This window comes from Hordeum vulgare, chromosome 5H, assembly GCF_904849725.1.
Source record: "Hordeum vulgare subsp. vulgare chromosome 5H, MorexV3_pseudomolecules_assembly, whole genome shotgun sequence".
Classification (NCBI taxonomy): Eukaryota; Viridiplantae; Streptophyta; class Magnoliopsida; order Poales; family Poaceae; genus Hordeum; species Hordeum vulgare.
This window is the reverse complement of record NC_058522.1, coordinates 557718386-557743505: the sequence shown is the minus strand read 5'-3', so window position 1 is coordinate 557743505 and position 25120 is coordinate 557718386. Positions and strand designations below refer to the sequence as shown.

At 43.7% G+C, this 25120-nt stretch overlaps 1 protein-coding gene across 1 annotated transcript; it reads left to right on the top strand.

Moving 5' to 3' along the window:
• The first annotated feature begins 19927 nt into the window (after positions 1–19927).
• On the top strand, positions 19928–24276 carry LOC123452912 (calcium-dependent protein kinase 8-like). The gene is made up of 8 exons (XM_045129650.1): positions 19928–20930; positions 21503–21626; positions 21881–22024; positions 22107–22259; positions 22483–22598; positions 22738–22905; positions 23000–23233; positions 23862–24276. The coding sequence occupies exons 1-8, from the start codon at positions 20412–20414 to the stop codon at positions 24009–24011; spliced, it is 1608 nt and encodes a 535-aa protein (XP_044985585.1). The 5' UTR covers positions 19928–20411; the 3' UTR covers positions 24012–24276.
• Positions 24277–25120: the final 844 nt, after the last annotated feature.

Genomic DNA, 25120 nt, shown 5'->3' with positions numbered 1-25120 from the left:
TTTGTGTGGAGCCTACATCAATTGAAGAGGAAGCTAATGATGATGATCATGGAGCTTCAGATCAAGTTGCTATCGAACCTGATAGGTCGACAAGGGCACGCACTGCTCCTCGGTGGTAAGGTAAGCCTGTTTTAACAGTCATGTTGTTGGACAAGAATGAACCTACGAGCTATCGAGAAGCGATGGTGAGCCTGGATTCCTACAAATGGTTAGAGGCCATGAAATTAGAGATAGGATCCATGTATGAAAACAATGTATGGAATTTGGAAGTATTACTTGAAGGGCGAAAGGCCATTCAGAATAAATGGATCTTTAAGAAGAAGACTGACGCTGACGGTATATCATCGTCTATAAAGCTCGACTTGTGGCAAAGGGTTTTTCACAAGTTCGAGGAGTTGACTATGATGAGACTTTCTCACCTGTAGAGATGCTTAAGTCCGTCAGAATCTTGTTAGCAATAGCTGTAGTTTTCGATTATGAAATTTGGCAGATAGATGTCAAAACAGCGTTCCTTAACGGTTTCCTTAAGGAGGAGTTTTATATGATGCAACCGGAAGGTTTTATCGTTCCAGAGAATGCTGACAAAGTATGCAGGCTCTAGCGATCCATTTATGGACTGGCGCAAGCATCTCGGAGTTGGAATCAACGCTTTGATGAGGTAATCAAAGCGTTTGGGTTTATACATGTTTATGAAGAAGCTTGTATTTACAAGAAAGTGAGTGGGAGCTCTATAGCGTTTCTAATATTATATGTGATGACATATTGTTGATTGGAAACAATATAGAACTTTTGGGAAGCATAAGAGAATATTCAAATAAGAGTTTTTCAATTAAGGACCTAGGAGAAGCTGCTTTCATATTAGGCATCAAGATCTATAGAGATAGATTGAGTTGCTTAATAGGACTTTCATAGTGCACATACCTTGACAAAGTTTTGAAGAAGTTCAAAATGGATCAGCCCAATAAAGGATTCTTGCCTATGTTGGAAGGTGTGAAGTTGAGTAAGACTCAATGCCCAGTGACTGCAGAAGATAGAGAAAAGATGAGTGTCATCATCTATGCTTCAGCCATAGGCTCTATCATGTATGCAATGTTGTGCACAGGACCTGATGTCAGGCATGCCATAAGTATGGCGGGAAGGTTTTAAAGTGATACAAGAATGGAACACTGGATAACGGTCAAGAATATTCTGAAGTACCTAAAAAGGACTAACTAAATGTTTCTCGTGTATGGAGGTGATCAAGAGCTCTTCGTAAAGGGTTACGTCGATGCAAGCTTTGACACTGATCCAAATGACTCTAAGTCTCAAACCGGATACGTATTTATTCTCAATGGAGAAGCGGTAAGCTGGTGCAGTTCCAAACAAAGCGTGGTAGCTGATTCTACATGCGAAACAGAGTACATAGCTGCCTCGGAGGCGCCTAAAGAAGGTGTCTAGATGAAAGAGTTCATGAAAGATTTTGGAGTTGTGCCGAGATCACTGAATCCAATGACTCTTTTCTGTGACAACACTGGTGCCATTGCTCTATCCAAGGAACCAAGGTTTCACAAGAGGACCAGACACATAAAGCGGCACTTCAATTCCATCCACGATTACATCAAGGAGGAGGAATAAGTATTTGCAAAGTGCACATGGATCTGAATGTTCTAGACCCGTTGACTAAGCATCTCCCACGAGAGAAACATGATCAACACCAGAACTGTATGGGTGTTAGATTCATTACATTATAAATCACATAGGGATGTGAGCTAGATTATTGACTCTAGTGCAAGTGGGAGACTGTTGGAAATATGTCCTAGAGGCAATAATAAAGTTTTTATTATTATATTTCCTTTTTCATGATAATCATTTGTTTCCATGCTAAAATTTTATTGATTGGAAACTCAAATACATGTGTGGATACATAGACAACACACTGTCCCTAGCGAGCCTCTAAAAGGACTAGCTCGTTGATCAAAGATGGTCAAGGTTTCCTAGCCATAGACATGAGTTTTCATTTGATAACGGGATCACATCATTAGATGGACAAGATCCAAACTGTGAACGTAGAATATGATTGTGTGAGTTTATTGCTATTGTTTTCTGCATGTCATGTATCTATTCCTATGACCATAAGATCATGAAACTAACTGACATCGGAGGAACAATTTGTGTGTATCAAACGTTGCAACGTAACTGGGTGACTATAAAGGTGCTCTACAGGTATCTCCGAGGGTGTGTGTTGAGTTGGCATGGATCAAGACAGGTACTTGTCACTCCGAATGATGGAGAGGTATCTCAGGGCCCACTCGGTAATACAACATCACAACAAGCTTGCAAGCAATGTGACTAAAGAGATAGCCACGGGATCTTGTATTATGGAACGAGTAAAGAGACTTTCCAGGAACAAGATTGAACTAGGTATGCAGATACCGACGATCGAATGTCGAGCAAGTAACATACTGATGGACAAAGCAAACAACGTACGGGATTAACTCAATCCTTGACAGAGAGGTTCAACTGATAAAGATCTTCACAGAATATGTAGGAACCAATATGGGCATCCATGTCCCGCTATTGGTTATTGATCGGGGACTTTCTCGGTCATGTGTGCATAGTTCTCGAACGTGCACGGTCTGCACACTTAAGGTTCGGTGATGTTTCGGTATTATTAAGTTATGTGAGTTGGTGACCAAAGGTTGTTTGGAGTCCCGGATGAGATCCTGGACTTCACGAGGAGCTTCAGAATGGTCCGGAGGCAAAGATTTATATACAGGAAAGTGGTATTTGGGTTCCGGAGAAGTTTCGGTTATTTCCAGTAGTGTACCGGGAGCGACGTAGGGGTTCTGAGGGTCCACCGAGAGGGTCCCACCCACCCCAGGGACCACATGGGCCCAAGAGGTGGCGGACCAGCCCCTGGTGGGCTGGGGAAGCCGACCCCATTGAGGGCACACGCGCCCAAGAGGAAAAAGGTAGAGGGTGGGAGGAGTCCTTGTTGGAGTAGGACTTCTTCCCCACACCCCACCTCTTTGTTGGAGGTGGACTCTACCTCTTGGCCGGTGGCCAAGGCCCTAGGAGAAACCCTAGGGCACCTCCTACCACCCCCTTCCTCCTATATATAGTGGAGGTTTTGAGGCAGCCGACCACCTGAAAACCCACATGCTACCCTCTTCTATCTAGATCGTCTTCCTCCTCTAGATTAGTTCGGTAGAGCTCGGAGAAGCCCTGCCGGATTAGTTCACCACCACCACCACCATGTCGTTGTGCTGCCGGAAACTCATGTACCTCTACTCCCTCGCTTGTTGTATCAAGGAGGTGGCTATCGTCATCGAGCTGTACGTGTGCTGAACATGGAGGTGTCGTCCATTCAACACTAGATCGTGATTGGATTACGGGACGGTTTACGATTTGGATCGCCGAGATGTTTGACTACATTAACCGCTTTTATTAACGCTTCCCTCTTAGTGATCTACAAGGGTATGTGGATCCGATCTGTCCTCCAGTAGGTGCTTATCACCATGGATAGATCGTGTATGTGCGTAGGAAATTTTTTGTTTCCCATGCAACTTTCCCCAAGAGAGGGGGGTTTCTTCCTAGGTGCTCCCTTCCGCTTTGTAGTCCGTTGATGCTCCAGAAGTCGAAATGGCAATGGACTCGTGTTGGGCTACGTCTCGGGATGGCGAGGTGGAGTCGGCTGACGCGGTGGCGAACTCGCGCTGGGCTCCATGTCGGGGTGGGATGGAGTTGCCTGACGCGGTGGCGGACTAGCGATGCGCTCCTTGTTGGGGTGGGGTGGATTCGGCTGACATGGCGGACTTGGAGGAAGAGTTTGTGGCCTTGGAAAGACAATGTAGTCCTTTATCCATAAACAGAGACCAGTTAAGACTTCTCGTAGTGTCTGCTGCCCTTCACCTCCAGGAATGTCGAGCTCTAGTGACTCATATCCCTGCATCACTTCATCCACACGGACACGAGCATAGTCAGCTGGAATCAGATTGCAATGGAAGGTTGCATCACGGGGATTTGGTAAAGCATAGTCGACGCTACCTTCATGGATATGTTCTTGAGTTTCATGTGTAGATCACAACTTTTCGCCTTTGTGATTTCATGCACGGGGTAGCGAGCCAGCAGTGCATCGTCGGGCCGGACCCCCGTGGAACCCATGCTGCTTTTCGGCATCGTCGATGGGACGATACTATCCAATGCTAGATATGGTTACTCCACATGCTGAGATGCCCTTTGCTGGCTAAGTGTATCCATCTGCTCCTACTGCCATGAGAAAGCGAGTTCCAACTCCGCGTGCATTGATTCTACCTTTTCAAGCGAGTCAGCATCCTGCTTCTTCTTGCCTGCCTCCTGATTCTTCTTTCTGGAATGGCTTTTGTAAGAGTCATTCCATTCCTTAAACCCCTCAACCCATAGAACAAAGCCTTTGCCTCATGTTCGTCCCGGATGTTCAGGATTATTGAGGGTGGGTGTAAGCTCATCGTTCTCTTTATCGGTCATGGAACACCCCGTTCTAGCATTTTGTATTGCAGCAAGTATAGCGTCAAAGCAATCTTTAAGACATGCCTGCTCCAGAATCTCCCCTGTCTTTGGGTCCAACTTTCCGCCATGCACATAAACCCAATTCCTGCACCTGTCGGGCCAAGCCAATATTTTGGAATGACCCCTGCATCAATCATCGTTTGCTCAGATTCATCCCACTTAGGCATGCCACTCTTGTAGCCACCTGGTCGCAGAGAATGGTGCCACTCTTTTTTTGAGCATTTAGCTTGTTTATCCTCGCCCAGTCCTTAGTAATTTCTGATTGGTTGAACTCCACAACTATGTCACAATGATCTTTTATCTTCCCGTATGGTCCAGTGAATTCTAGAGTCTTATCTTTTTTGCCGAAGTCGGCCCATAACCTTTTATTCGAGTTGCAGAATTGTGTGGCCATCTTATTAAGAGCAAAATTCTTGACTTTCTCTCGTTGTGCATCTGATAAATGCTCTGGTAGGGTAAAATGTGTCATGAGCGTATCCCAAAGCAGATTTTTTGCTTTTTCGTCCACAAAACTAACTACTCGATCTTTCTTTAGCCTATGTCATTCTTGAATGGAGATCGGGATTTTTTTTCCCTTACAATAACTCCGCATTCACGTAAAAATTTGTCGGCATTCTTTTTCTGTGCCATCGCTACGCTACCTAGTGTTATCTCGTCGATGTTGTACTTTATGCCCTCGGGCAACTTTTTGGCCGGGCCTCGTACTGCCCTGCTTATATAAGATTTGCTCGATTCGGAGGGCTAAAAGAATTGTTAATATATGTATGTATGTATGTATGTATGTATATATATATACAAATCAATTAATACATCTAATGATCACGAGAGGCCAAATATATATACCTCGTCGGACTTTGTTAATTGGACAAAAAAAATTGTCGTCATTGTCTAGTTCCCCTTTGTCTCTTGTTTGTTCTTCCTCAATTCCCTCACCGGATTGGTTAAGATATTGTGAGCCATCATCTGCTTCTTCATTCTTTTCGTTTCTGGAGTGTATCATGTCGAACAAGACATACTCTTGATCATGGTATCTGCCTCTACCGCCCATAGCTTAACTAATCCAGAACAAATATCAAACAATTAGAATGCATTCAATAAGAAAATCCGGAGATATGCAATCAATACAAAACAATGCAACAATATGATCATATATAATATTATCACCGGTCTCCGGCGATCATCGGGGACTCCTCAATGTCCGGCGATCGTCAAGGACTCCTCACCGACGATCATCAGGGACTCCTTCAATGATCGCCGAGGACTCCTCACTGGCAATCGTCGAGGACTCCTCCGGCGATCGTTGGGGACTCCTCTAGCAACCGTCGGGGACTCCTCAGCGGCGATCATCGGGGATTCCTCAGCGGCTTCCACAAGGAGTCAGATCGGCATCATGCCATCTAAACTTGTTGCTCTCATAGGCAAAAAAAATACACTGTCATGGTTACTCGAAGCAGAAAATCGCTCGGCAGCAATCACAAATAAGCAACAAAAAATTGCTATATCGTTTTGTCCTATACAGAGAATTCACACACACACACAATTTACTGAAGTTTTTGTATATCATAGCAGCAACATTGACCGAGAAAAAAAATGCTAGCAGGATCAAACAACAATTAAATTCTAGTGCTTGCATACAAAATCATCATTTTTTATAGCAAGTATAAACTTAGAACATGACCAAAAACTAGGGGCTGAATAAAAATTAGTGAGCACGATAGTTGAAGTCACTCCGAGAAGGTCTAAGTAAGCATGTAACTAAAGAAAATAAGAACATATTATCTAAGTGGTGGCAGCAACATTCTTCTTTTTCCGCAAATTATGAACATTAAGTTGGATCATAATTAAGGGTGCATATCTCTGTGAAGACACTCTTCTACCAAAATAAAGCCCAAAAGGTCTTAAAATGCCTATTTTTCGTAAGTGTGTCTCTTTCTAGGACATTCATTTTGTGTAGTCATATAAACAAAATGCTTGAGTAGAAATAGTTATGAAAATCGTATAATCAACTGACGGAATAACGGTCGCTTTTGTCGTGTTTTTTTGCCAATCAAACATAACACTATTGTAAGAAAGTGGCTTATAGAGTCATTTTAGCTAATAATTAACATGTTCATATAATGAGTCTAGGGGGAAATGCTAACACATAGCAGGTGTGTCTCATAATACAAACATGAACTCATATCTGAGCATACTCAATAAAGGCAGCAAAAATAATCAAAATGCCAAGTGCATGATATTGTAAAGAAGCGACAAACTAGAGGGGATGCTAACTGTGGGAGACGACGTTGCGGGGTCACCGTACAATGGCGCGCGTTGGTCGCCGGACGTCGAGGGCACGTGCGGCGCTACAGGGTCGCCAGAGACGCGCGCGGACGTCGAGCTCGGGCGCAGAGGGCGCGGGAATGCCGGAGACGCACACGAATGTCGAGACCGGGCACGGAGGGCACGGGAACGCCGGAGACACGCGCGGACTATGAGGGCACGGGTGCTACGGGTCATCGAGAAAATGGGCAGCCTAACGGCGTCGCGATGGAGAGGATGGCAGCGGCTCAACTCTGTTTTTTCACAAATATGTTGGTCAATTGTGAAAGGGAGAAGGCAACGGTTATATATGCCATGGACCTATAGTCTCGGTTGGAGCCACAAACAGGGACTAAAGGGTCTTTACTCCCGGCTCTAGACACTAGCCGAGACTAAAGGTGACACCAACCGGGACTAAAGGTCTCCTTTTCGACGGCCCAAATTCGACGCAGGAAGGAACCTTTAGTCCCGGTTGGTGGCTCCAACCTTGGCTAAAGGTGTATTTTCTCTCTTTTGGTTTGTTTTGTTTTTCTAAACAAGACAGTTTCTGTTTTTAGATTTGAAATACATGTTAGACTATTTATATTTTTTGAATGAATCTTTTTGCTTTAGGTAAAAAAAATACAAACTTTTTGTTAGTGCCAGTATTTTTCAAATTTAAATAGTTTAAATTTGAATTATTTTGAAATTTGTGTGAATCACTAGTTTGTGAATAACTTGAATTTAAAAATAGAATTTTGAGTGATTCTTTTCCTAATGTTTAATATTAGTGCGCTTTATCATTATATTAAAGTTGGTAATTTTTAGGTTATTTTAAATGGGTGTTTTAATCAAAAACAGATTTTGTTTAGCACTTTTAATAATATAGCTCAAACAAATAACTAAATGCATGAAAAATAGCAAATGAAGTCACAAAGGGTTGAAAATTGATGCCGTGGATTTGAATGGTTCATATTGAACGTGCAAAATGTGTAGAGTTAAAATACGTAAAAGAAAATGAAATGCCATTGTAACATATGAGTTTTCGTCCGAAACCCTTGTACCTCGAAAGAGATTGTCTAGTTTGTACACAAAGTGCATCGAATTTTTGTTGTAACCCTCTCAACTTTTGAGCACAAGGTATGTGGGTGAAATGATGATACCATGCCAAGTTTCAGCCTTTTCAGAGTTCATTTGTAGCGCTTTTCAATTTCAAGGTCATTTGGCTCAAAAAAAATCATTCAATGCATGAAAAATAGCAAATGAAGTTAGAAAGGGTTCAAAATTGATGACGTGGCTTTGAATGGTGCATATTGAACGCACAAAAAGTCTGAAGTTGAAATAAGCTTAAAAATGAAATGCCTTTATAAGAGATGAGTATTAGTCCGAAACCGTGATACTTCGAAAGAGATTGTTCACTTTGTACACAAAGTGTATCCAGTTTTTGCCATAACCCTCTCAACTTTTGAGCACATGCTATGTGGGTGAAATTATGATACCATGCCAAGTTTTAGCCTTTTCAGAGTTCATTTGTCGTGCTTTTCAATTTCAGGGTCATTTGGCTAAAAAAACCATTAAACGCATGAAAAATAGCAAATGAAGTTAGAAAGGGCTCAAAATGATGACGTGGCTTTGAATGGTGCATAGTGAACGCACAAAAAGTCTGAAGTTGAAATAATCTTTAAAATGAAATGCCTTTGTAAGAGATGAGTATTAGTCCGAAAGCGTGATACTTCAAAAGAGATTGTCTAGTTTGTACACGAAGTGCATCCAGTTTTTGCCGTAATCCTATCAACTTTTTAGCACATGCTATGTGGGTGAAATGATGATACCATGCAAAGTTTCAACCTTTTAAGAGTTCATTTGTAGTGCTTTTCAATTTTAGGGTCATTTGGCTAAACAAATCATTAAATGCATGAAAAATAGCAAATGAAGTCAGAAAGGGTTGAAAATTGATGATGTGTCTTTGAATGGTGTATATTGAACGCACAAAACGTCTGGAGTTGAAATAATCTTAAAAAATGAAATGCCTTTGTAAGCGATGAGTACTCGTCCGAAACCCTAATAGTTCGAAAGATATTGTCCAGTTTGTACACGTAGTGCATCCAGTTCTTGTTGTAACCCTCTCAAATTTTTAGCACATGCTATGTGGATGAAATGATAATACCATGCCAACTTTCATCCTTTTCAGAGTTCATTTCTACTGCTTTTCAATTTTAGGGTCATTTTGCTCATAAAAATTCATTAAATGCATGGGAAAAAAATTTGTTTGCACATAATTGCATTGATTAACTCCTACATAATGTTTCTTCGCGTTTCAAATGGCAAAACACACATATATATACCCTAACTCTTACACAAAGATTCCCTCTGGTTTGTCCGAAGTGAGACTTTCCAAATAAGTCTGGAAACTCACTACACAAGAAAGTGGTGATGGTGAAGTCTCTCACATCTGAGAGTGGGATCTTAGGGTATAAAACTTTTTCTTCGTGTGTGTCCCTTTGCGCCGTAACCATGTACAATTTTCATCATTGAATAGGATGTTTGGGTCAGTCTTCACCCCGAAGGGAGGAATTTCATGAAACTTTTTATAATCTTGTGACATGTTTATCTTGTCCTCCACTCCGCAGATGTTTCTTTTCCCTGAGAGAACTATGTGGTGCTTTGGCTCATCGTATGATCTACTCGCTTCCTTATATTTTATTTTCCTCGTCTTGGTAGACATGTCCGTCACATACAAAACATGTGCCACATCATTGCCTAGGACGAATGGTTCGTCTGTGTACCCAAGATTGTTGAGACCCACTATTGTCATTCCGTACCACAGGTCTTCCTTTACCCTGTCTCCTTTTAGATTGACCCATTTTCACCGAAACAAAGGGAACTTCAATTATTTTCCATAGTCAAGTTCCCATATCTCCTCTATGTAACCATCATATGTGTCCTTTGGCCTATTGGTGTTTGCTGCATCAAAGCAGACACCACTGTTTGGTTGGTGCTCTTTTTATCTTGGGCGATTATGTAAAATGTATTCCCATTTATCTCGCACCCTTTGAAAGTGAATATATTGGAACAAGGTGACTTAGCCAGCAAGTATGGGTCATCTCCAACAGCGTTGTCATGCATGAGACGTATTTGCAACCAACAACCAAATGACGCCATGTGTGTACGTTTGATCCAGGGCTCAGACCGCTCCTGATTCTTGGAGCATACAATATCCATGTGTTCCTCGATATACGGAGCCAACAAGGTGGAATTTTGTAGAACTCTGTAGTGTGCTTGCACCCAAGAATGCCTGTCACTACATATTATTGAATCCTTTCCTAGCGTGCATTTTCCACCCAGTATGCCCTTGTCGCGATTCAAGAACACTAATCGGCTTAAGATCAGGAATAAAGTCAACACAAAACTCAATGACCTCCTTTGTTTCATGGCCCTTGGAGATACTTCCATCTGGCCTAGCACGGTTATGAACATATTTCTATAAAACTCCCATGAACCTATTAAAGGGGAACATATTGTGTAGAAATATAGGGTCCAGAATGGCAATCTCTTCGACTAGGTGAACTAGGACGTGTGTCATGATATTGTAGAAGGATGGTGGGAACACCAACTCAAAACTGACAAGACAGTGCACCAAATCATTATGTAACCTTGGTAGGATTTCTGGATCGATTAAATTTTGAGATATTGCATTGAGGAATGCACATAGCTTCAGAATGGCTGATCGAACGTTTTCCGGTAGAAGCCCCCTCAATGCAACTCGAAGCAATTGCGTTATATCACGTGGAAGTCATGAGACTTTATGTTCTGGAATTTTTTCTCTACCGTATTTATTATTCCCTTTATACTGAGAAGGCATTCAAATAAGATTTCCTTCTCTTCTTTGGTAAGAGTGTAGCTCCCAGGACCTTCATACTACTTGGGATGCATGTTGTCTTTTTCGTGCATACGTTGCTGGTCCTCCCGTGCCTCCAGTGTATCTTTTATCTTCCCATACACGCCCAAGAAGCCTAGCAGGTTCACGCAAATATTCTTCGTCACGTGCATCATGTCGATTGCAGAGTGGACCTCTAGGTCTGTTGAATAAGGTAGGTCCCAAAATACAGATTTCTTCTTCCACACGGGTGCATGTCCGTCAGCGTCATTTGCAACAGATTGTCCGCGAGGACCCTTTCCAAAGATTACTTTTAAATCCTTGACCATATGAAGTATATGATCACCAGTACGGTGGTCATGCTTCTTCCGGTGATCTGCCTCACATTTGAAATGCTTGCCTTCTTTTCTTAAGAGATGCTTGATCGGAAGAAATCGATGATGTCCACGTACACATTCTTCTTACATTTATCCAAATATACACTCTCGGTATCATCGAGACAGTGCGTGCATGCGTGGTATCCCTTGTTTGTGTATCCCGAAAGGTTACTAAGAGCAGGCCAATCATTGATGGTTACAAACAGCAATGCTCGTAGGTCAAATTCCTGCGGCTTGTGCTCATCCAACACACATACACCTTTTTTATCCCAGAGTTGTAAAGGTTCTTCAACTAATGGCCGTAGGTACACATAAATGTCGTTACCAGGTTGCTTGGGGCCTTGGATGAGCATTGGAATCATAATGAACTTTCGCTTCATGCACAACCAAGGAGGAAGGTTATAGACGCATAGAGTCACATGCCAGCTGCTATGATTGTTGCCCTGCTCCCCAAAAGGATTAATACCATCTGCACTTAAACCAAACCATATGGTCCTTGCGTCATGTGCAAAGACCCCCACCTTCTCTCAATTTTCCTCCACTGCGACATATCAACGGGTACTCTCAACCTCCCGTCTTTCTTACGGTCTTCTTTGTGCCATCGCATCAACCTGTCATGCTCTTTGTTTTGGAACAAACATTTCAACCCCGGTATTATAGGAGCATACCACATCACCTTGGAAGGAATCCTCTTCCTGGGGCGCTGGCCCTAAACATCGCCACTAGGATAATCGCGGATGATCTTGTAGCGCAACCCACCGCATACCGGGCATGCATTAAAATTCCCGTACTCCTCACCGCGGTAGAGGATGCAGTCATTAGGGCATGGATGTATCTTCTGCACCTCTAATCCTAAAGGGCAGATAGCTTACTTTTCTTCGTACGTAGTGTCGGGAAATTCGTTGTCCTTTGGAGGCATCTTCTTTAAATTTTTAAACAACTTTCAAATCCCTTGTCAGATACACCATTCTCTGCCTTCCATTGTAGCAATTCCGGTGTGATACCCAACTTCTTCTTGTCATCTTCACAATTTGAGTACAACAATTTCTTGTGATCCTCTAACGTGCGTTGCAACGTCAACTTCTTCTTTTCACTTGCGCAGTTTCTCTTTGCATCGGCAATGGCACGACCAAGATCATCAGCGGTCTCATCTGGTGCATCTTCTTCAGCTTATTCCCCATTGTTGTACTATCGTATTCAGGGAACACAAGATAGTTGTCATCATCCTCTTCTTCTTCATTCTCTTACATTAGAACACCTCTTTCTCCATGTTAGGTCCAACAATTATAGCCACACATGAAGCCGGACGTAAACAGGTGGATGTGAATGAATCTTGACTTAGAGTAAGTGCTATCATTCTTAGAGACAACACATGGGCAACACATTAAACCATCACGTTGGTTTTCCTCAGCCGCACGCAGAAAACTCTACATGCCATTAATGAACTGGGGAGAGCGTCGGCCATTGTATATCCATTGCCGGTTCATCTTCATTACACAAGACCGAGAAGAACAAATTAATACAAGTTCATACACACTTATTCTCATAAAACAACATACAAGAGTACCTAGCTAAAGCATTTAAATGCAACAACAAATGCGATCAAGATCACAACTAAGGTAACAATTGATCCAATAACATAGTGATACCAAGCCTCTTTATTAATAGCATATTTTCAAATCTTTCTAATCTTCAACCACATTTCATCCATCTTGATCTTGTGATCATCGATGACATCGGCGACATACAACTCCAATTTCATCATCTCTTCTTCAATTCTTTTCAATTTTTCTTTCAAATACTCGTTTTCTTTTTCAACTAAATTAAACTTCTCGACAAGAGGGTCGGTTGCAATTTTTGGTTCACATACCTCCTAGATAAAAATATCTGTGTCAACTTGATGAGCATAATTGTCATAAACGCGGAATGCAACAAATAGTTATAAAAGAGAATATACCACATCCGAATCATAAACCGGGCGAGGGCCGACGGGATCAGATATCAGGACCATGGCACTATGTATAACAAACAATCATACAAGTAAGGAAACTATCTAAATCATACAAATAAGATTTTTTTAATAAAAAGGATAAGAACAAGAGGATCACCAAGGTGGTGCGGGCGACGGGACAATGCACGTGATCGATGATGGTTAGGACGGGGACGAGAAGGCACTAAGTAAACCAAACCTACACATATGCAAACTAAGAAGTTTATTTGAGCTCACATTGCATATAAATCCAATAAACTCCCACAAAATTACTCCCAAATTAAAACCCACAAATCACTATACTTATAGAGCATTGCACGAGCTAATCTACCAATAAGAGATGGAAGGACAAAGTTGATAACCTTTGTGATCACTTGAAGAGATGGGGTACCTCAAATCTTGACAAATCTTGGCATAAAATGGAGGATGAGCTCGAGCCAAGGGGAAGGACAGAGAGGGGAATGAAGAAAAGAGAGAAATGAGCTCGGTCTGGACGGAGGGCTTATATAGTGACATCTTTAGTCTCGGTTGGTTATACAAACCGGGACTAAATGGGTACCTCTAGTCCCGGTTTGTGATATAAATCGGGACTAAATGGGCTCGTGGGGGCCCTAGCCTGACGCCCACCTGCCACCATACCTTTAGTCTCGATTTATATCACAAACTGGGACTATATGTACAAAATGAACCGGGACTAAAGATGCCCGTGCCCCCGACCGCTCCTAGCCATTGAAATCCGGATTAATGGTCAAATTAGTCCCGGACCGAAATCAAACCGGAACTAATGTTCCAAACGTAAGGTCTGTTTTCTACTAGTGAACATATGTCAAACAAATATCGAAAAATAAGAAAGGGCAACAATATAAGATGAGAAGAAACAACAACAACAACAACAACAACAACAACAACAACAAGAGAAGAAACATCAATAGAAGAAGAAAAAGAGGAAAACGATGGACTTCTATCTACTTAGCATTGGTGTTTTCCCCCTATTCAGCCATGTGGCTCTTAAGTAGTGCCATTTCTTAGTAATTAAGATGAATTGTCATTTGTTTTCTAGCTAGAACCGATATAAATGTCGTTGCCAGGTTGCTTGGGGCCTTGGATGAGCATTGGAATCATAATGAACTTCTGCTTCATGCACAACTAAGGAGGAAGGTTATAGACGCATAGAGTCACACGCCAGCTGCTATGATTGTTGCCCTGCTCCCCAAAAGGATTAATACCATCTACACTTCAACCAAACCATACGGTCCTTGCGTCATCTACAAAGTCCCCCCACTTTCTCTCAATTTTCCTCCACTGCGACACATCAACGGGTACTCTCAACTTCCCGTCTTTCTTACGGTCTTCTTTGTGCCATCGCATCAACCTGGCATGCTCTTTGTTTTGGAACAAACGTTTCAACCCCGGTATTATAGAAGCATACCACGTCACCTTGGAAGGAATCCTCTTCCTGGGGCGCTGGCCCTAAACATCGCCACCAGGGTCATCGCGGTTGATCTTGTAGCACAACCCACCGCATATCGGGCATGCATTAAAATTCTCGTACTCCTCATCGCGGTAGAGGATGCGCTCGTTAGGGCATGCATGTATCTTCTGCACCCCTAATCCTAGAGGGCAGATAGCTTACTTTGCTCCGTACGTAGTGTTGGGAAATTCGTTGTCCTTTAGAGGCATATTCTTTAACATTTTAAGCAACTTTTCAAATCCCTTGTCAGATACACCATTCTCTGCGTTCCACTGTAGCAATTCCGGTGTGGTACCCAACTTCTTGTCATCTTCGCAATTTGAGTACACAATTTCTTGTGATCCTCTAATGTGCACTGCAACTTCAACTTCTCCTTTTCACTTGCGCGGTTTCTCTTTGCATCGGCAATGGCCCGACCAAGATCATCAGCAGTCTCATCAGGTGCCTCTTCTTCAACTTATTCCCCCATTGTTGTACTATCGTATTCAGGGAACACAAGATAGGTGTCATCATCCTCTTATTCTTCATTCTCTTCCATTAGAACACCTCTTTCTCCATGTTTGGTCCAACAGTTATAGCCAGACATGAAGTCGGACGTAAATAGGTGGACGTGAATGTGTCGGGTAACGTAGCATAAATTCAAAATTTTCCTACGCATATTGAGATCTTCCTATGGAGAGACCAGAACGAGAGAGGGGTAAGAGCATCTTCATACCTTTGAAGATCGCTAAGCGGAAGCGTTGCTAGAACGCGGTTGATGGAGTCGTACTCGCAGCGATTCCGATCTAGTGCCGAACTACGACAACTCCGCGTTCAACACACGTGCAGCCCGGTGACGTCTCCCGCACCTTGATCCAGCGAGGAGGAGGGAGAGGTTGGGGAAGAACTCCAGCAGCACGACGGCGTGGTGTCGATGGAGAGACGAGGTCTCCCGGCAGGGCTTCGCCAAGCACCGGCAGAGAGGAGGAGGAAGAAGGGCAGGGCTGCGCCGAGAGAGAGGCAAAAGTCTGTTCTCTAATGGCCAAAAGTGCCCACTATATATAGGGGGAGGGAGGGGCTGCGCCCCCTTGAGGGTTTCCCTCTCTTGGGGGGCGGCAGCCCTAGATGGGGCTGGTGCGGCGGCCAAGGGGGGGAGGAGGGGTGTGGCGCACCCCCGGTGGGCCTTAGGCCCACCTGGCTTAGGGTTTGCCCCCCCTTTTTCTCTCCCCCACGCATTGGGCTGAGTGGGGAGGCACACCAGCCCACCTAGGGGCTGGTTCCCTTCCCCACTTGGCCCACCTTACCTCCCGGGGTCGTTGCCCCCCTTCGGTGGACCCCCGGGGCCACCTCCGGTGGTCCCGGTGGTCCCGATACATTACCGGTGATGCCCGAAACACTTCCGGTGTCCGAAACCATCCGTCCTAGATATCAATCTTTACCTACGGACCATTCCGGAGCTCCTCGTGATGTCCGGGATCTCATCCGGGACTCCGAACAACTTTCGGTAACCTCGTATAACAATTCCCTATAACCCTAGCGTCACCGAACCTTAAGTGTGTAGACCCTACGGGTTCGGGAGACAGGCAGACATAACCGAGACACCTCTCTGGCCAATAACCATCAGCGGGGTCTGTATACCCATGGTGGCTCCCACTTGCTCCACGATGATCTCATCGGATGAACCACGATGTCAAGGATTCAATCAATCCCGTATACAATTCCCTTTGTCTGTCGGTATAGAACTTGCCGAAGATTCGATCGTCGGTATGCCTATACCTTGTTCAATCTCGTTACCGGTAATTCTGTCTACTCGTTCCGTAGCACGTCATCGTTTGACTAACTCCTTAGTCACATTGAGCTCATGATGATGTTCTACCGAGTGGGCCCAGAGATACCTCTCCGTCACACGGAGTGACAAATCCCGATCTTGATTCGTACCAACCCAACAGACACTTTCAGAGATACCCGTAGTGCACCTTTATAGTCACCCAGTTACGTTGTGACGTTTGATACACCCAAAGCACTCCTACGGCATCCGGGAGTTGCACAATCTCACGGTCGAAGGAAAAGACACTTGACATTAGAAAAGCTTTAGCATACGAACAATACGATCTAGTGCTATGCTTAGGATTGTTTCTTGTCCATCACATCATTCTCCCCATGATGTGATCCCGTTATCAATGACATCTAATGCCCATGATCAGGAAACCATGATCATCTATTGATCAACGAGCTAGCCCACTAGAGGCTTGCTAGGGACACATTGTGATCTATTTATTCACACATGTATTACTGTTTTCTGTTAATACAATTATAGCATGAACAATAGACGATTATCATGAACAAGGAAATATGATACTAACCATTTTATTATTGCCTCTAGGACATATTTCCAACAGAATGAATCTTGACTTAGAGTAAGTGCTATCATTCTTAGAGACAACACATGGGCAACACATTAAACCATCCCGTTGGTTTTCCTCAGCCGCACGCAGAAAACTCTACATGCCATTAATGATCTGGGGAGAGCGCCGGTCATTGTATATCCATTGCCGGTTCATCTTCATTACACAAGACCGAGAAGAGGAAATTAATACAAGTTCGTACACACTTATTCTCATAAAACAACATACAAGAGTACCTAGCTAAAGCATTTAAATGGAACAACAAATGCGATCAAGATCGCAACTAAGGTAACAATTGATCCAATAACATAGTGATACCAAGCCTCTTTATTAATAGCATAATTTCTAATCTTTCTAATCTTCAACCACATTGCATCCATCTTGATCTTGTGATCATCGATGACATCGGCGACATAGAACTCCAATTTCATCTTCTCTTCTTCAATTCTTTTCGATTTTTCTTTCAAATACTCATTTTCTTTTTGAACTAAATTAAACTTCTCAACAAGAGGGTGGGTTGCAATTTTCGTTTCACATACCTCCTAGATAAAAATATCTATGTCAACTTGATGAGCATAATTTTCATAAACGCGAAATGCAACAAATAGTTATAAAAGATAATATACCACATCCGAATCATAAACCGGGCGAGGGCCGACGGGATCAGATATCAGGACCATGGCACTATGTATAACAAACAATCATACAAGTAAGGAAACTATCTAAATCATACAAATAAGATTTTTTTATAAAAAGGATAAGAACAAGAGGATCACCAAGGTGGTGCCGGTGACGGGACAATGCACAATGATGGTTCGGACGGGGACAGGAAGGCACTAAGTAAATCACACCTACACATATGCAAACTAAGAAGTTTATTTGAGCTCAGATTGCATATAAATCCAATAAAATCCCACAAAATTACTCCCAAATTAAAACCCACAAATCACTATACTTATAGAGCATTGCACGAGCTAATCTACCAATAGGAGATGGAAGGACTAAGTTGATAACCTTTGTGATCACTTCAAGAGATGGGGTACCTCAAATCTTGGCATAAAATGGAGGATGAGCTCGAGCCAAGGGGAAGGACAGAGAGGGGGATGAAGAAAACAGAGAAATGAGCTCGGTCTGGACGGAGGGCTTATATAGGGACATCTTTAGTCTCGGTTGGTTATACAAACCGGGACTAAATGGCTACCTCTAGTCCGAGTTTATGATACAAACCGGGACTAAATGGCTACCTCTAGTCCGAGTTTGTGATACAAACCGGGACTAAATGGCTACCTCTAGTCCGAGTTTGTGATACAAACCGGGACTAAATGGCTACCTCTAGTCCGAGTTTGTGATACAAACCGGGACTAAATGGGCTCGTGAGGGCCCTAGCCTGACGCCCACCTGCCACCATACCTTTAGTCTCGATTTATATCACAAACGGAGACTATAGGTACAAAATGAACCGGGACTAAAGATGCCCGTGCCCCCGGCCGCTCCTAGCCGTTGAAATCGGGACTAATGGTCACATTAGTCCCGGGTCGAAATCAAACCGGAACTAATGATCCAAACGTAAGGTCTGTTTTCTACTAGTGAATAGTTAGACAAATATCTAAAAAGAAAGAAAATGCAACAACATAAAATGAGAAGAAACAACAACAACAGAAGAAACATCAATAGAAGAAGAAAAGGAGGAAAACGATGGACTTCTAGTACTTAGTATCGGTGATTCCCCCCTATTCAGCCATGTGGCTCTTAAGTAGTGCCATTTCTTAGTAATTGAGATGAATTGTCATTTGTTTTCTAGCTAGAACCGAGATAATGTTGAAGCCGTATGCGTTAAGATCATTATTAGTGAGAAGTGTTGATCACACAATACATCGTCCGCAACCAAACAACGTATTAGTTTGTCTAACAAACGCGAGTGGATCAACCAAACACGGTGCTCAAAATTGTTTCCTCGATGCAGCTAACTTACATACATGCAACCGAACTTGGTTTTTGGTTTTCATTATCTCAAACAGACCCAGTTAAAGCAAGTATACAAAGTGTCAAAAGAAAAAGAAAAAAAACAGAGATGAAAAGCAAACGCGTCATCAGCTCCTTACCCAGTCAAGTCTAAACAACTCAACTCGGCCATCCGTTTCCCCGCACACCTACTCGCTCGTCGTTGATCTCGTCAAGCAACGACGCTCCCGGTCAGCAGACGACCGCAGATTAAACTACCGCTAGAATAATCATAATCAGACGACTCCTCCGTAAGATTTTTATCCGCAAAACTGCGTAACGAACGGGGCAGGCTCAACGAGGAGGCAAAGGATCTCGCTATCGCCCTCACCGAACCCTCCTCCTCCCAGGCTCGTTTTCTTGGCCCGCTTGTCGCCGTCTGGTCCAGCTGCAGAAAAAGTCCTCGTCCCATTTTTCTACTAGTGCCACCAGGCCTCCTTCACACATGCTTTACTTACTTTATTTTATCGTCATCAGTCCAATGTGTCTCTGCCAGCTAACCACAAACCGAATTGCAAAATGGTCGTTTAAAACAGCATCAGGGAATTCCCCCACCGATCCTATACTATTCTGACACCATTCCACAAAGATTCCCTTTTTAAAAAGAGGGATTTGTACAGGTTGATATATCGCTTTAGCCGACATTTTGTACTTGTAAATCACTAAAGTTATGCCGCGCTTGGCATGGGGCATTTAAATACAGATGTATCAAATATATGTATGTATATGTTGCATCTATATTGAGTTAAAAAAATCTTCCTCTATAAACTAACACTTTCTCCGTCTCAGAATAAGATCTAGTATAAAGTTGAGATACTTATTTTGAAACGAAGGAAGTAATATAAAATTTGTTTAGATCGCTTTATAGTACTACAAAGTTGAGAGGACGGAGGGAGTAGTATGAAAACATGAGAATCTGGCATGGAAATTCCGTGTGGACTTTCGAAACGGAAACGAGGAGGGATGGGCACTTGCGCTATTTCTCGGACAATAACTGCCCAACTTCTAGAAACACGGCACCAACTGCCCCATTATCCTCCTCCTTCTACTACTCTACAGTACGTACTACTACTAGTAGTTAATCCCTCTCAAATTCCCGCAAAATCTCCACCCCTAAAGGCTTGGATCTTCTCCACACCATCATTACCATCACCAGCGAGCCACAAAGATTTCATCTTTCTTTGCTTAGTGCAAAAGCTTGCTGCGCCGCCGCTGTTAATGGCTGCCTTCCTCTAGAAGCGCCCCACAACGCATCCAGCCAGCCAGCCGGCCGGCGGAGTCCGCGGACTCCCCGCCCCAGCCCACACGCCAGGCCCCTCCCGAGCAGCACCGCTACATACAAAGCGCGCAGCAGTTCCTCCCCGGATTCCATTTGGTTTCCCCTCGATTTCCTCTTCTTTTTTCTCCACGGCCGCCGTCAGCCGCCCCCGTCCGCTGAATCTACCTCCCGCCGCCGGCCGTCCGCCCCTTAATCGGCCGTAGCCGCCGGGCCTCTGACGCCGCCATGGGCAACTGCTGCGGCGCGCCGTCGACGCAGGGGGGCGGCGAGCGGAAGAACAACCGGAGGAAGGCCAAGGCCAACCCCTACACCGTCGCGTACAACCGCGGCGCGGCGGGGCCGCCGGCGCGGGCGGGGCTGGTGGTGCTGCGGGACCCCACGGGCCGGGACCTGGACGACAAGTACGTGCTGGGCGGCGAGCTTGGCCGCGGCGAGTTCGGCGTCACCTACCTCTGCACCGAGGCCGCCACGGGCGCGCGGATGGCCTGCAAGTCCATCTCCAAGCGCAAGCTGCGCACCCCCGTCGACGTCGAGGACGTGCGCCGCGAGGTGGAGATCATGCGCCACATGCCGCCGCACCCCAACATCGTCAGCCTCAGCGCCGCCTACGAGGACGAGGACGCCGTGCACCTCCTCATGGAGCTCTGCGAGGGCGGCGAGCTCTTCGACAGGATCGTCGCCCGGGGACACTACACCGAGCGCGCCGCCGCCGCCGTCACCCGCACCATCGTCGAGGTCGTCCAGGTAACAAGCAGCATGCTTGCTTTTCTTGGTTGCTACTGTACTCCTTACTAATAGTTGCTAGCTATGATTGTTGGCTATTGCTCAAGCTATGTTAATACTACTAGTTAGTTGCTAGCACTAGAGCTTTGTGTTCATCGATTTATTATGCAGTAGATTAGTAAAGAAGAGGAACTCATGTTAATAGCTTTCATGTGCTTCAGATAAGCTTCTGAACTAGTGATTTTTTTGTTGTTGTTAAGAAACAGAACTGAATTTAATTGTTCAGTTGTTCGGGATCGATAACCTCTTAGACGTTGGGGATTGGTTTTGTTTGTGTTAAACTTTAACTGAACCAGCAATTAGTGCACACTGCAAATATGGTAGTATCCTGATTTCTAAGCATATATTCATTTTTTAGAAAAGGAGGCAACGCCCCGGCCTCTGCATCGAGAGATGCATACAGCCCTAAAAGCATATATTCATGCAGGCTCTAGGATGCACACTGCCATTGTTTGCATCAATTTCTTGCATTATTCGGTTGTTTTGTGACATCTGAGTATCTGACATGTAGTCTTGCTATTGTATGGTGACAGATGTGCCACAGGAATGGTGTCATCCATCGGGACCTCAAACCGGAAAACTTCTTATATGCGAACAAGAAGGAGAGTTCTCCTCTAAAGGCAATTGATTTTGGGCTTTCTGTGTTCTTCAGGCCTGGTATGCTCAGCACACAACTGATGCTCAATAACATACTCTGCACCTTATGATCTAAATATACTATAATAAGCGATGTAGATCTTCCCATTTTTTTCTCTGATTTATGTTGGAATTTCAAGCCTCTCAAAGCAAATATGGAAACTCTTACTAAATTATTGAGAATATATGTACAATGTTTATTGAGAATACATGTACAATGTTTTGGCCGCAAAACTGAAGGGTTACTCATCATCGATGATGGCTTCTGTATGCAGGTGAACGGTTTAGTGAAATCGTAGGCAGTCCATACTACATGGCCCCAGAGGTTCTGAAGCGCAATTATGGCCCTGAAATCGATGTCTGGAGTGCAGGAGTTATACTTTACATACTTCTTTGTGGTGTGCCACCATTTTGGGCAGGTACTTACCTTCCTTGATTAGACATAATGTATGTTGCAGGAAGCTTATAAATCAGCTTACAAATTCCTGTGATATTTGGCAGAAACTGAACAGGGAGTTGCACAGGCAATTATACGCTCTGTTGTGGATTTCAAAAGAGACCCATGGCCCAGAGTATCCGAGCCTGCTAAAGATCTTGTCAGGCGGATGCTCGATCCAAACCCAATCACGCGGCTTACTGCAGCACAAGTACTTGGTGAGCATTATGACATTCCCTTTTTCGTTGCATAACAGCACACATAATTCTGTCTCGCTCTCATTTCAATGGTGAATCATATTCTTTTATCTTATATGGAGGTATGCCTGTTTTGTTTCTTTGTGGTGAGCAACTGATGTCTAATTAACTCACATGGTTACCAATTGCATCTATCAAACAATTTTTCCTATTTCTTTTGTGACATCATTGGTTGCATGTGCAGAACATCCATGGTTACACGATTCGAAAAAGAATCCTGACATTCAACTTGGCGATACTGTCCGAGCAAGACTGCAGCAATTTTCTGCAATGAACAAATTAAAGAAGAAAGCCTTGAGGGTAAGACTCATTACATTGTAGTTCCAAGTTCCAACTACATCAGTATCCTCACTGATCAAAAACATTTAATCAGAATTGATTTCATCAAATAAAACTCACATTTGAAACGGATTTCTCTTACATGCTTTAACCCTTGCAGGTGATTGCCGAGCATTTGTCTTTAGAAGAAGTAGCTGACATAAAGAAAATGTTTGATAACATGGACATAAACAATAAGGGCCAACTAACCTTTGATGAGTTCAAGGCTGGCCTTCGTAAACTTGGAAACAAAATGCATGATTCAGATCTTCAGATGTTGATGGATGCTGTGAGTTACTAAACGAAAAATTCTACTCTCTATATAAAAAAAGAATCTGGGTTTTGAGAGATCTGAAGGTAGTTACTTGCATTACTTTTTGCAGGCTGACGTCGATAAAAACGGCACTCTAGATTATGGAGAATTTGTTGCGGTGTCTATCCATGTCAGAAAAATAGGCAATGATGAACACATCCAAAAGGCTTTCTCATACTTTGACCAAGACAAGAGTGGGTACATAGAGATTGAAGAGCTTAGAGTGGCACTGACCGATGAGGTGGATGGACCTTGCGATGAAGACATTATCAATGGCATCATTCATGATGTAGATACAGACAAGGTCAGCCCTCTCATACCTTAACAACCCACTAAACTGTACAACATCTTTCTCAGAAGTCAGAACATAAGCTAATGACTGATCTGCTATTGAAAACTGAAACCAACCTACTACTTAAAACTGATTTGAATACTAGTTTCTGTAATTGTGCCACATGCATATGACCCATGCCGGTGGTCAGGAGTCGAATGCTACTGCCAGACTTGTTCTTTTAAAGGATTCCCTCAGGCCAACTAAAATATTGACGATTGCTTTCATTGCACCTATAATAATAATGTTATGAAATCAAAGTCTTACCAGGCAGTCAATGATAGTGGTGGACACTATAAAATAAGCGATATACCAACCAGACAAGGATAACGTTTAACCTAACCGGACTTGGTATAATGAAATTAGCAGCGTATGACTTGTTCAACCCCCCTGAGGATCAAAGGCATACCACACAGTCAAGAATAATACAGTGCTTAACATTGCAAAGTAAACGACATGCCAGCCAGACAAAGATAAATATAATATGACATGATGTAATATCCAATTTGTGGTTGAAAGCTGCAAGCTTGACTTGTTCAACCCCCCCTAAGTTCAACCCTGACATTGATGTGCGTGTCGTGATCTTTGGATGTTATTACAGGACGGGAAGATAAGCTACGACGAGTTTGCGGCGATGATGAAGGCGGGGACGGACTGGAGGAAGGCGTCCCGGCAGTACTCGAGGCAGAGGTTCAGCAACCTCAGCCTGAAGCTCCACAAGGATGGGTCCATCAGCGACGACCAGAAGTAGACGGAGCAGAGGTTTATATTGACCATCGAGTGTCGTGTTGTTCGCTGTGCCGGGGTTTTGTGGTCAGGTTTTCATTTTCCACCAGCTTATTCCTTCCTTGGGTTCTTTATTTCTTTCACACGGTAAATGCAGCTACCACTCGATTCTTGGCGTTTGTTGCTTGTAAAGAAGATCGTAGCTTGTAAGTAAAATCGTTTGCAGTGTAATGTAAAAAGTGTAGGCGTGGGAAATGCTTAACAGAGCAGGAGTCTTGGTCTTGCACTCATCACCTTGTGCGCTGAAGCTTTTGGCTTTTCACCTTTGCTGCTGAGTGCTGACGGTTTTGCCGAGTCGAACCGGCGCTTGTGAAACGCAGAGGTTCCGGTACCGGTTTTGCAGGGGCTTTTACCAATTTTTCGAAGCCCGAAAAATTCCAGAAAAATATATAAAAAATTAGCGAAACAGAAGCTTCTGGATCACCGAAGATGGGTCAGAGGAAGGCCGCCTGGGTGGGCCCCACCTCCTCCGGTGCCCTCCTTTGGCCTATATTTAGAGTCCCGAGAGAAAACCCTTCCACAACTTTTAGAATCACGAATTTCTCCATCGTTCCGCTGCCGTAGCGCTTCTGAGATCTGGAGCGTCAGGAGACCTCTTTCCGGCAACCTGTTGGAGGGAGGATTGATCTCCGGGGGCTTCTCCACCGTCATGGATGCTTCCCGGACGTGTCATGAGTAGTCCTCCTTGGACCATGAGTCCATGACCAGTAGCTATGTGATGTCTTCTCTCCAATATTGTACTTCAATGGTTAGTCCTTGTGAGCTGCCCTACATGATCAAGGCATCTATGTAATTCTCTTGCTATTGCTATGCTCGGTTTGTTGGGATCCGATGGATTATGAGATTATGTTCACATTGTTATGAGTTATATATTTGATTATCCTTTTATATTATGTTCCTTAGTGATTCATGCATGTTCTCCGTTGCTATTTATTGCTTTGGCCGAGTAGTAAATTGTAACTCCAAGAGGCAGCGTTATGCATGATTGTGGGTTCATGCCCCTCGATGTCTAGCTTGAGTGAAAAAAACATGAGACTAGGGGATGTGTTGTTGCCACCAGGGAGAAAACAACGG

Excerpts from the sequence above, each read along its gene's own strand:
- LOC123452912 (XM_045129650.1), top strand. The coding sequence starts at position 20,412 with ATGGGCAACTGCTGCGGCGCGCCGTCGACGCAGGGGGGCGGCGAGCGG. Across the intron at positions 20,931-21,502 it reads CCATCGTCGAGGTCGTCCAG|ATGTGCCACAGGAATGGTGT; the intron begins GTAACAAGCAGC and ends GTATGGTGACAG. Across the intron at positions 22,599-22,737 it reads TAAAGAAGAAAGCCTTGAGG|GTGATTGCCGAGCATTTGTC; the intron begins GTAAGACTCATT and ends TAACCCTTGCAG.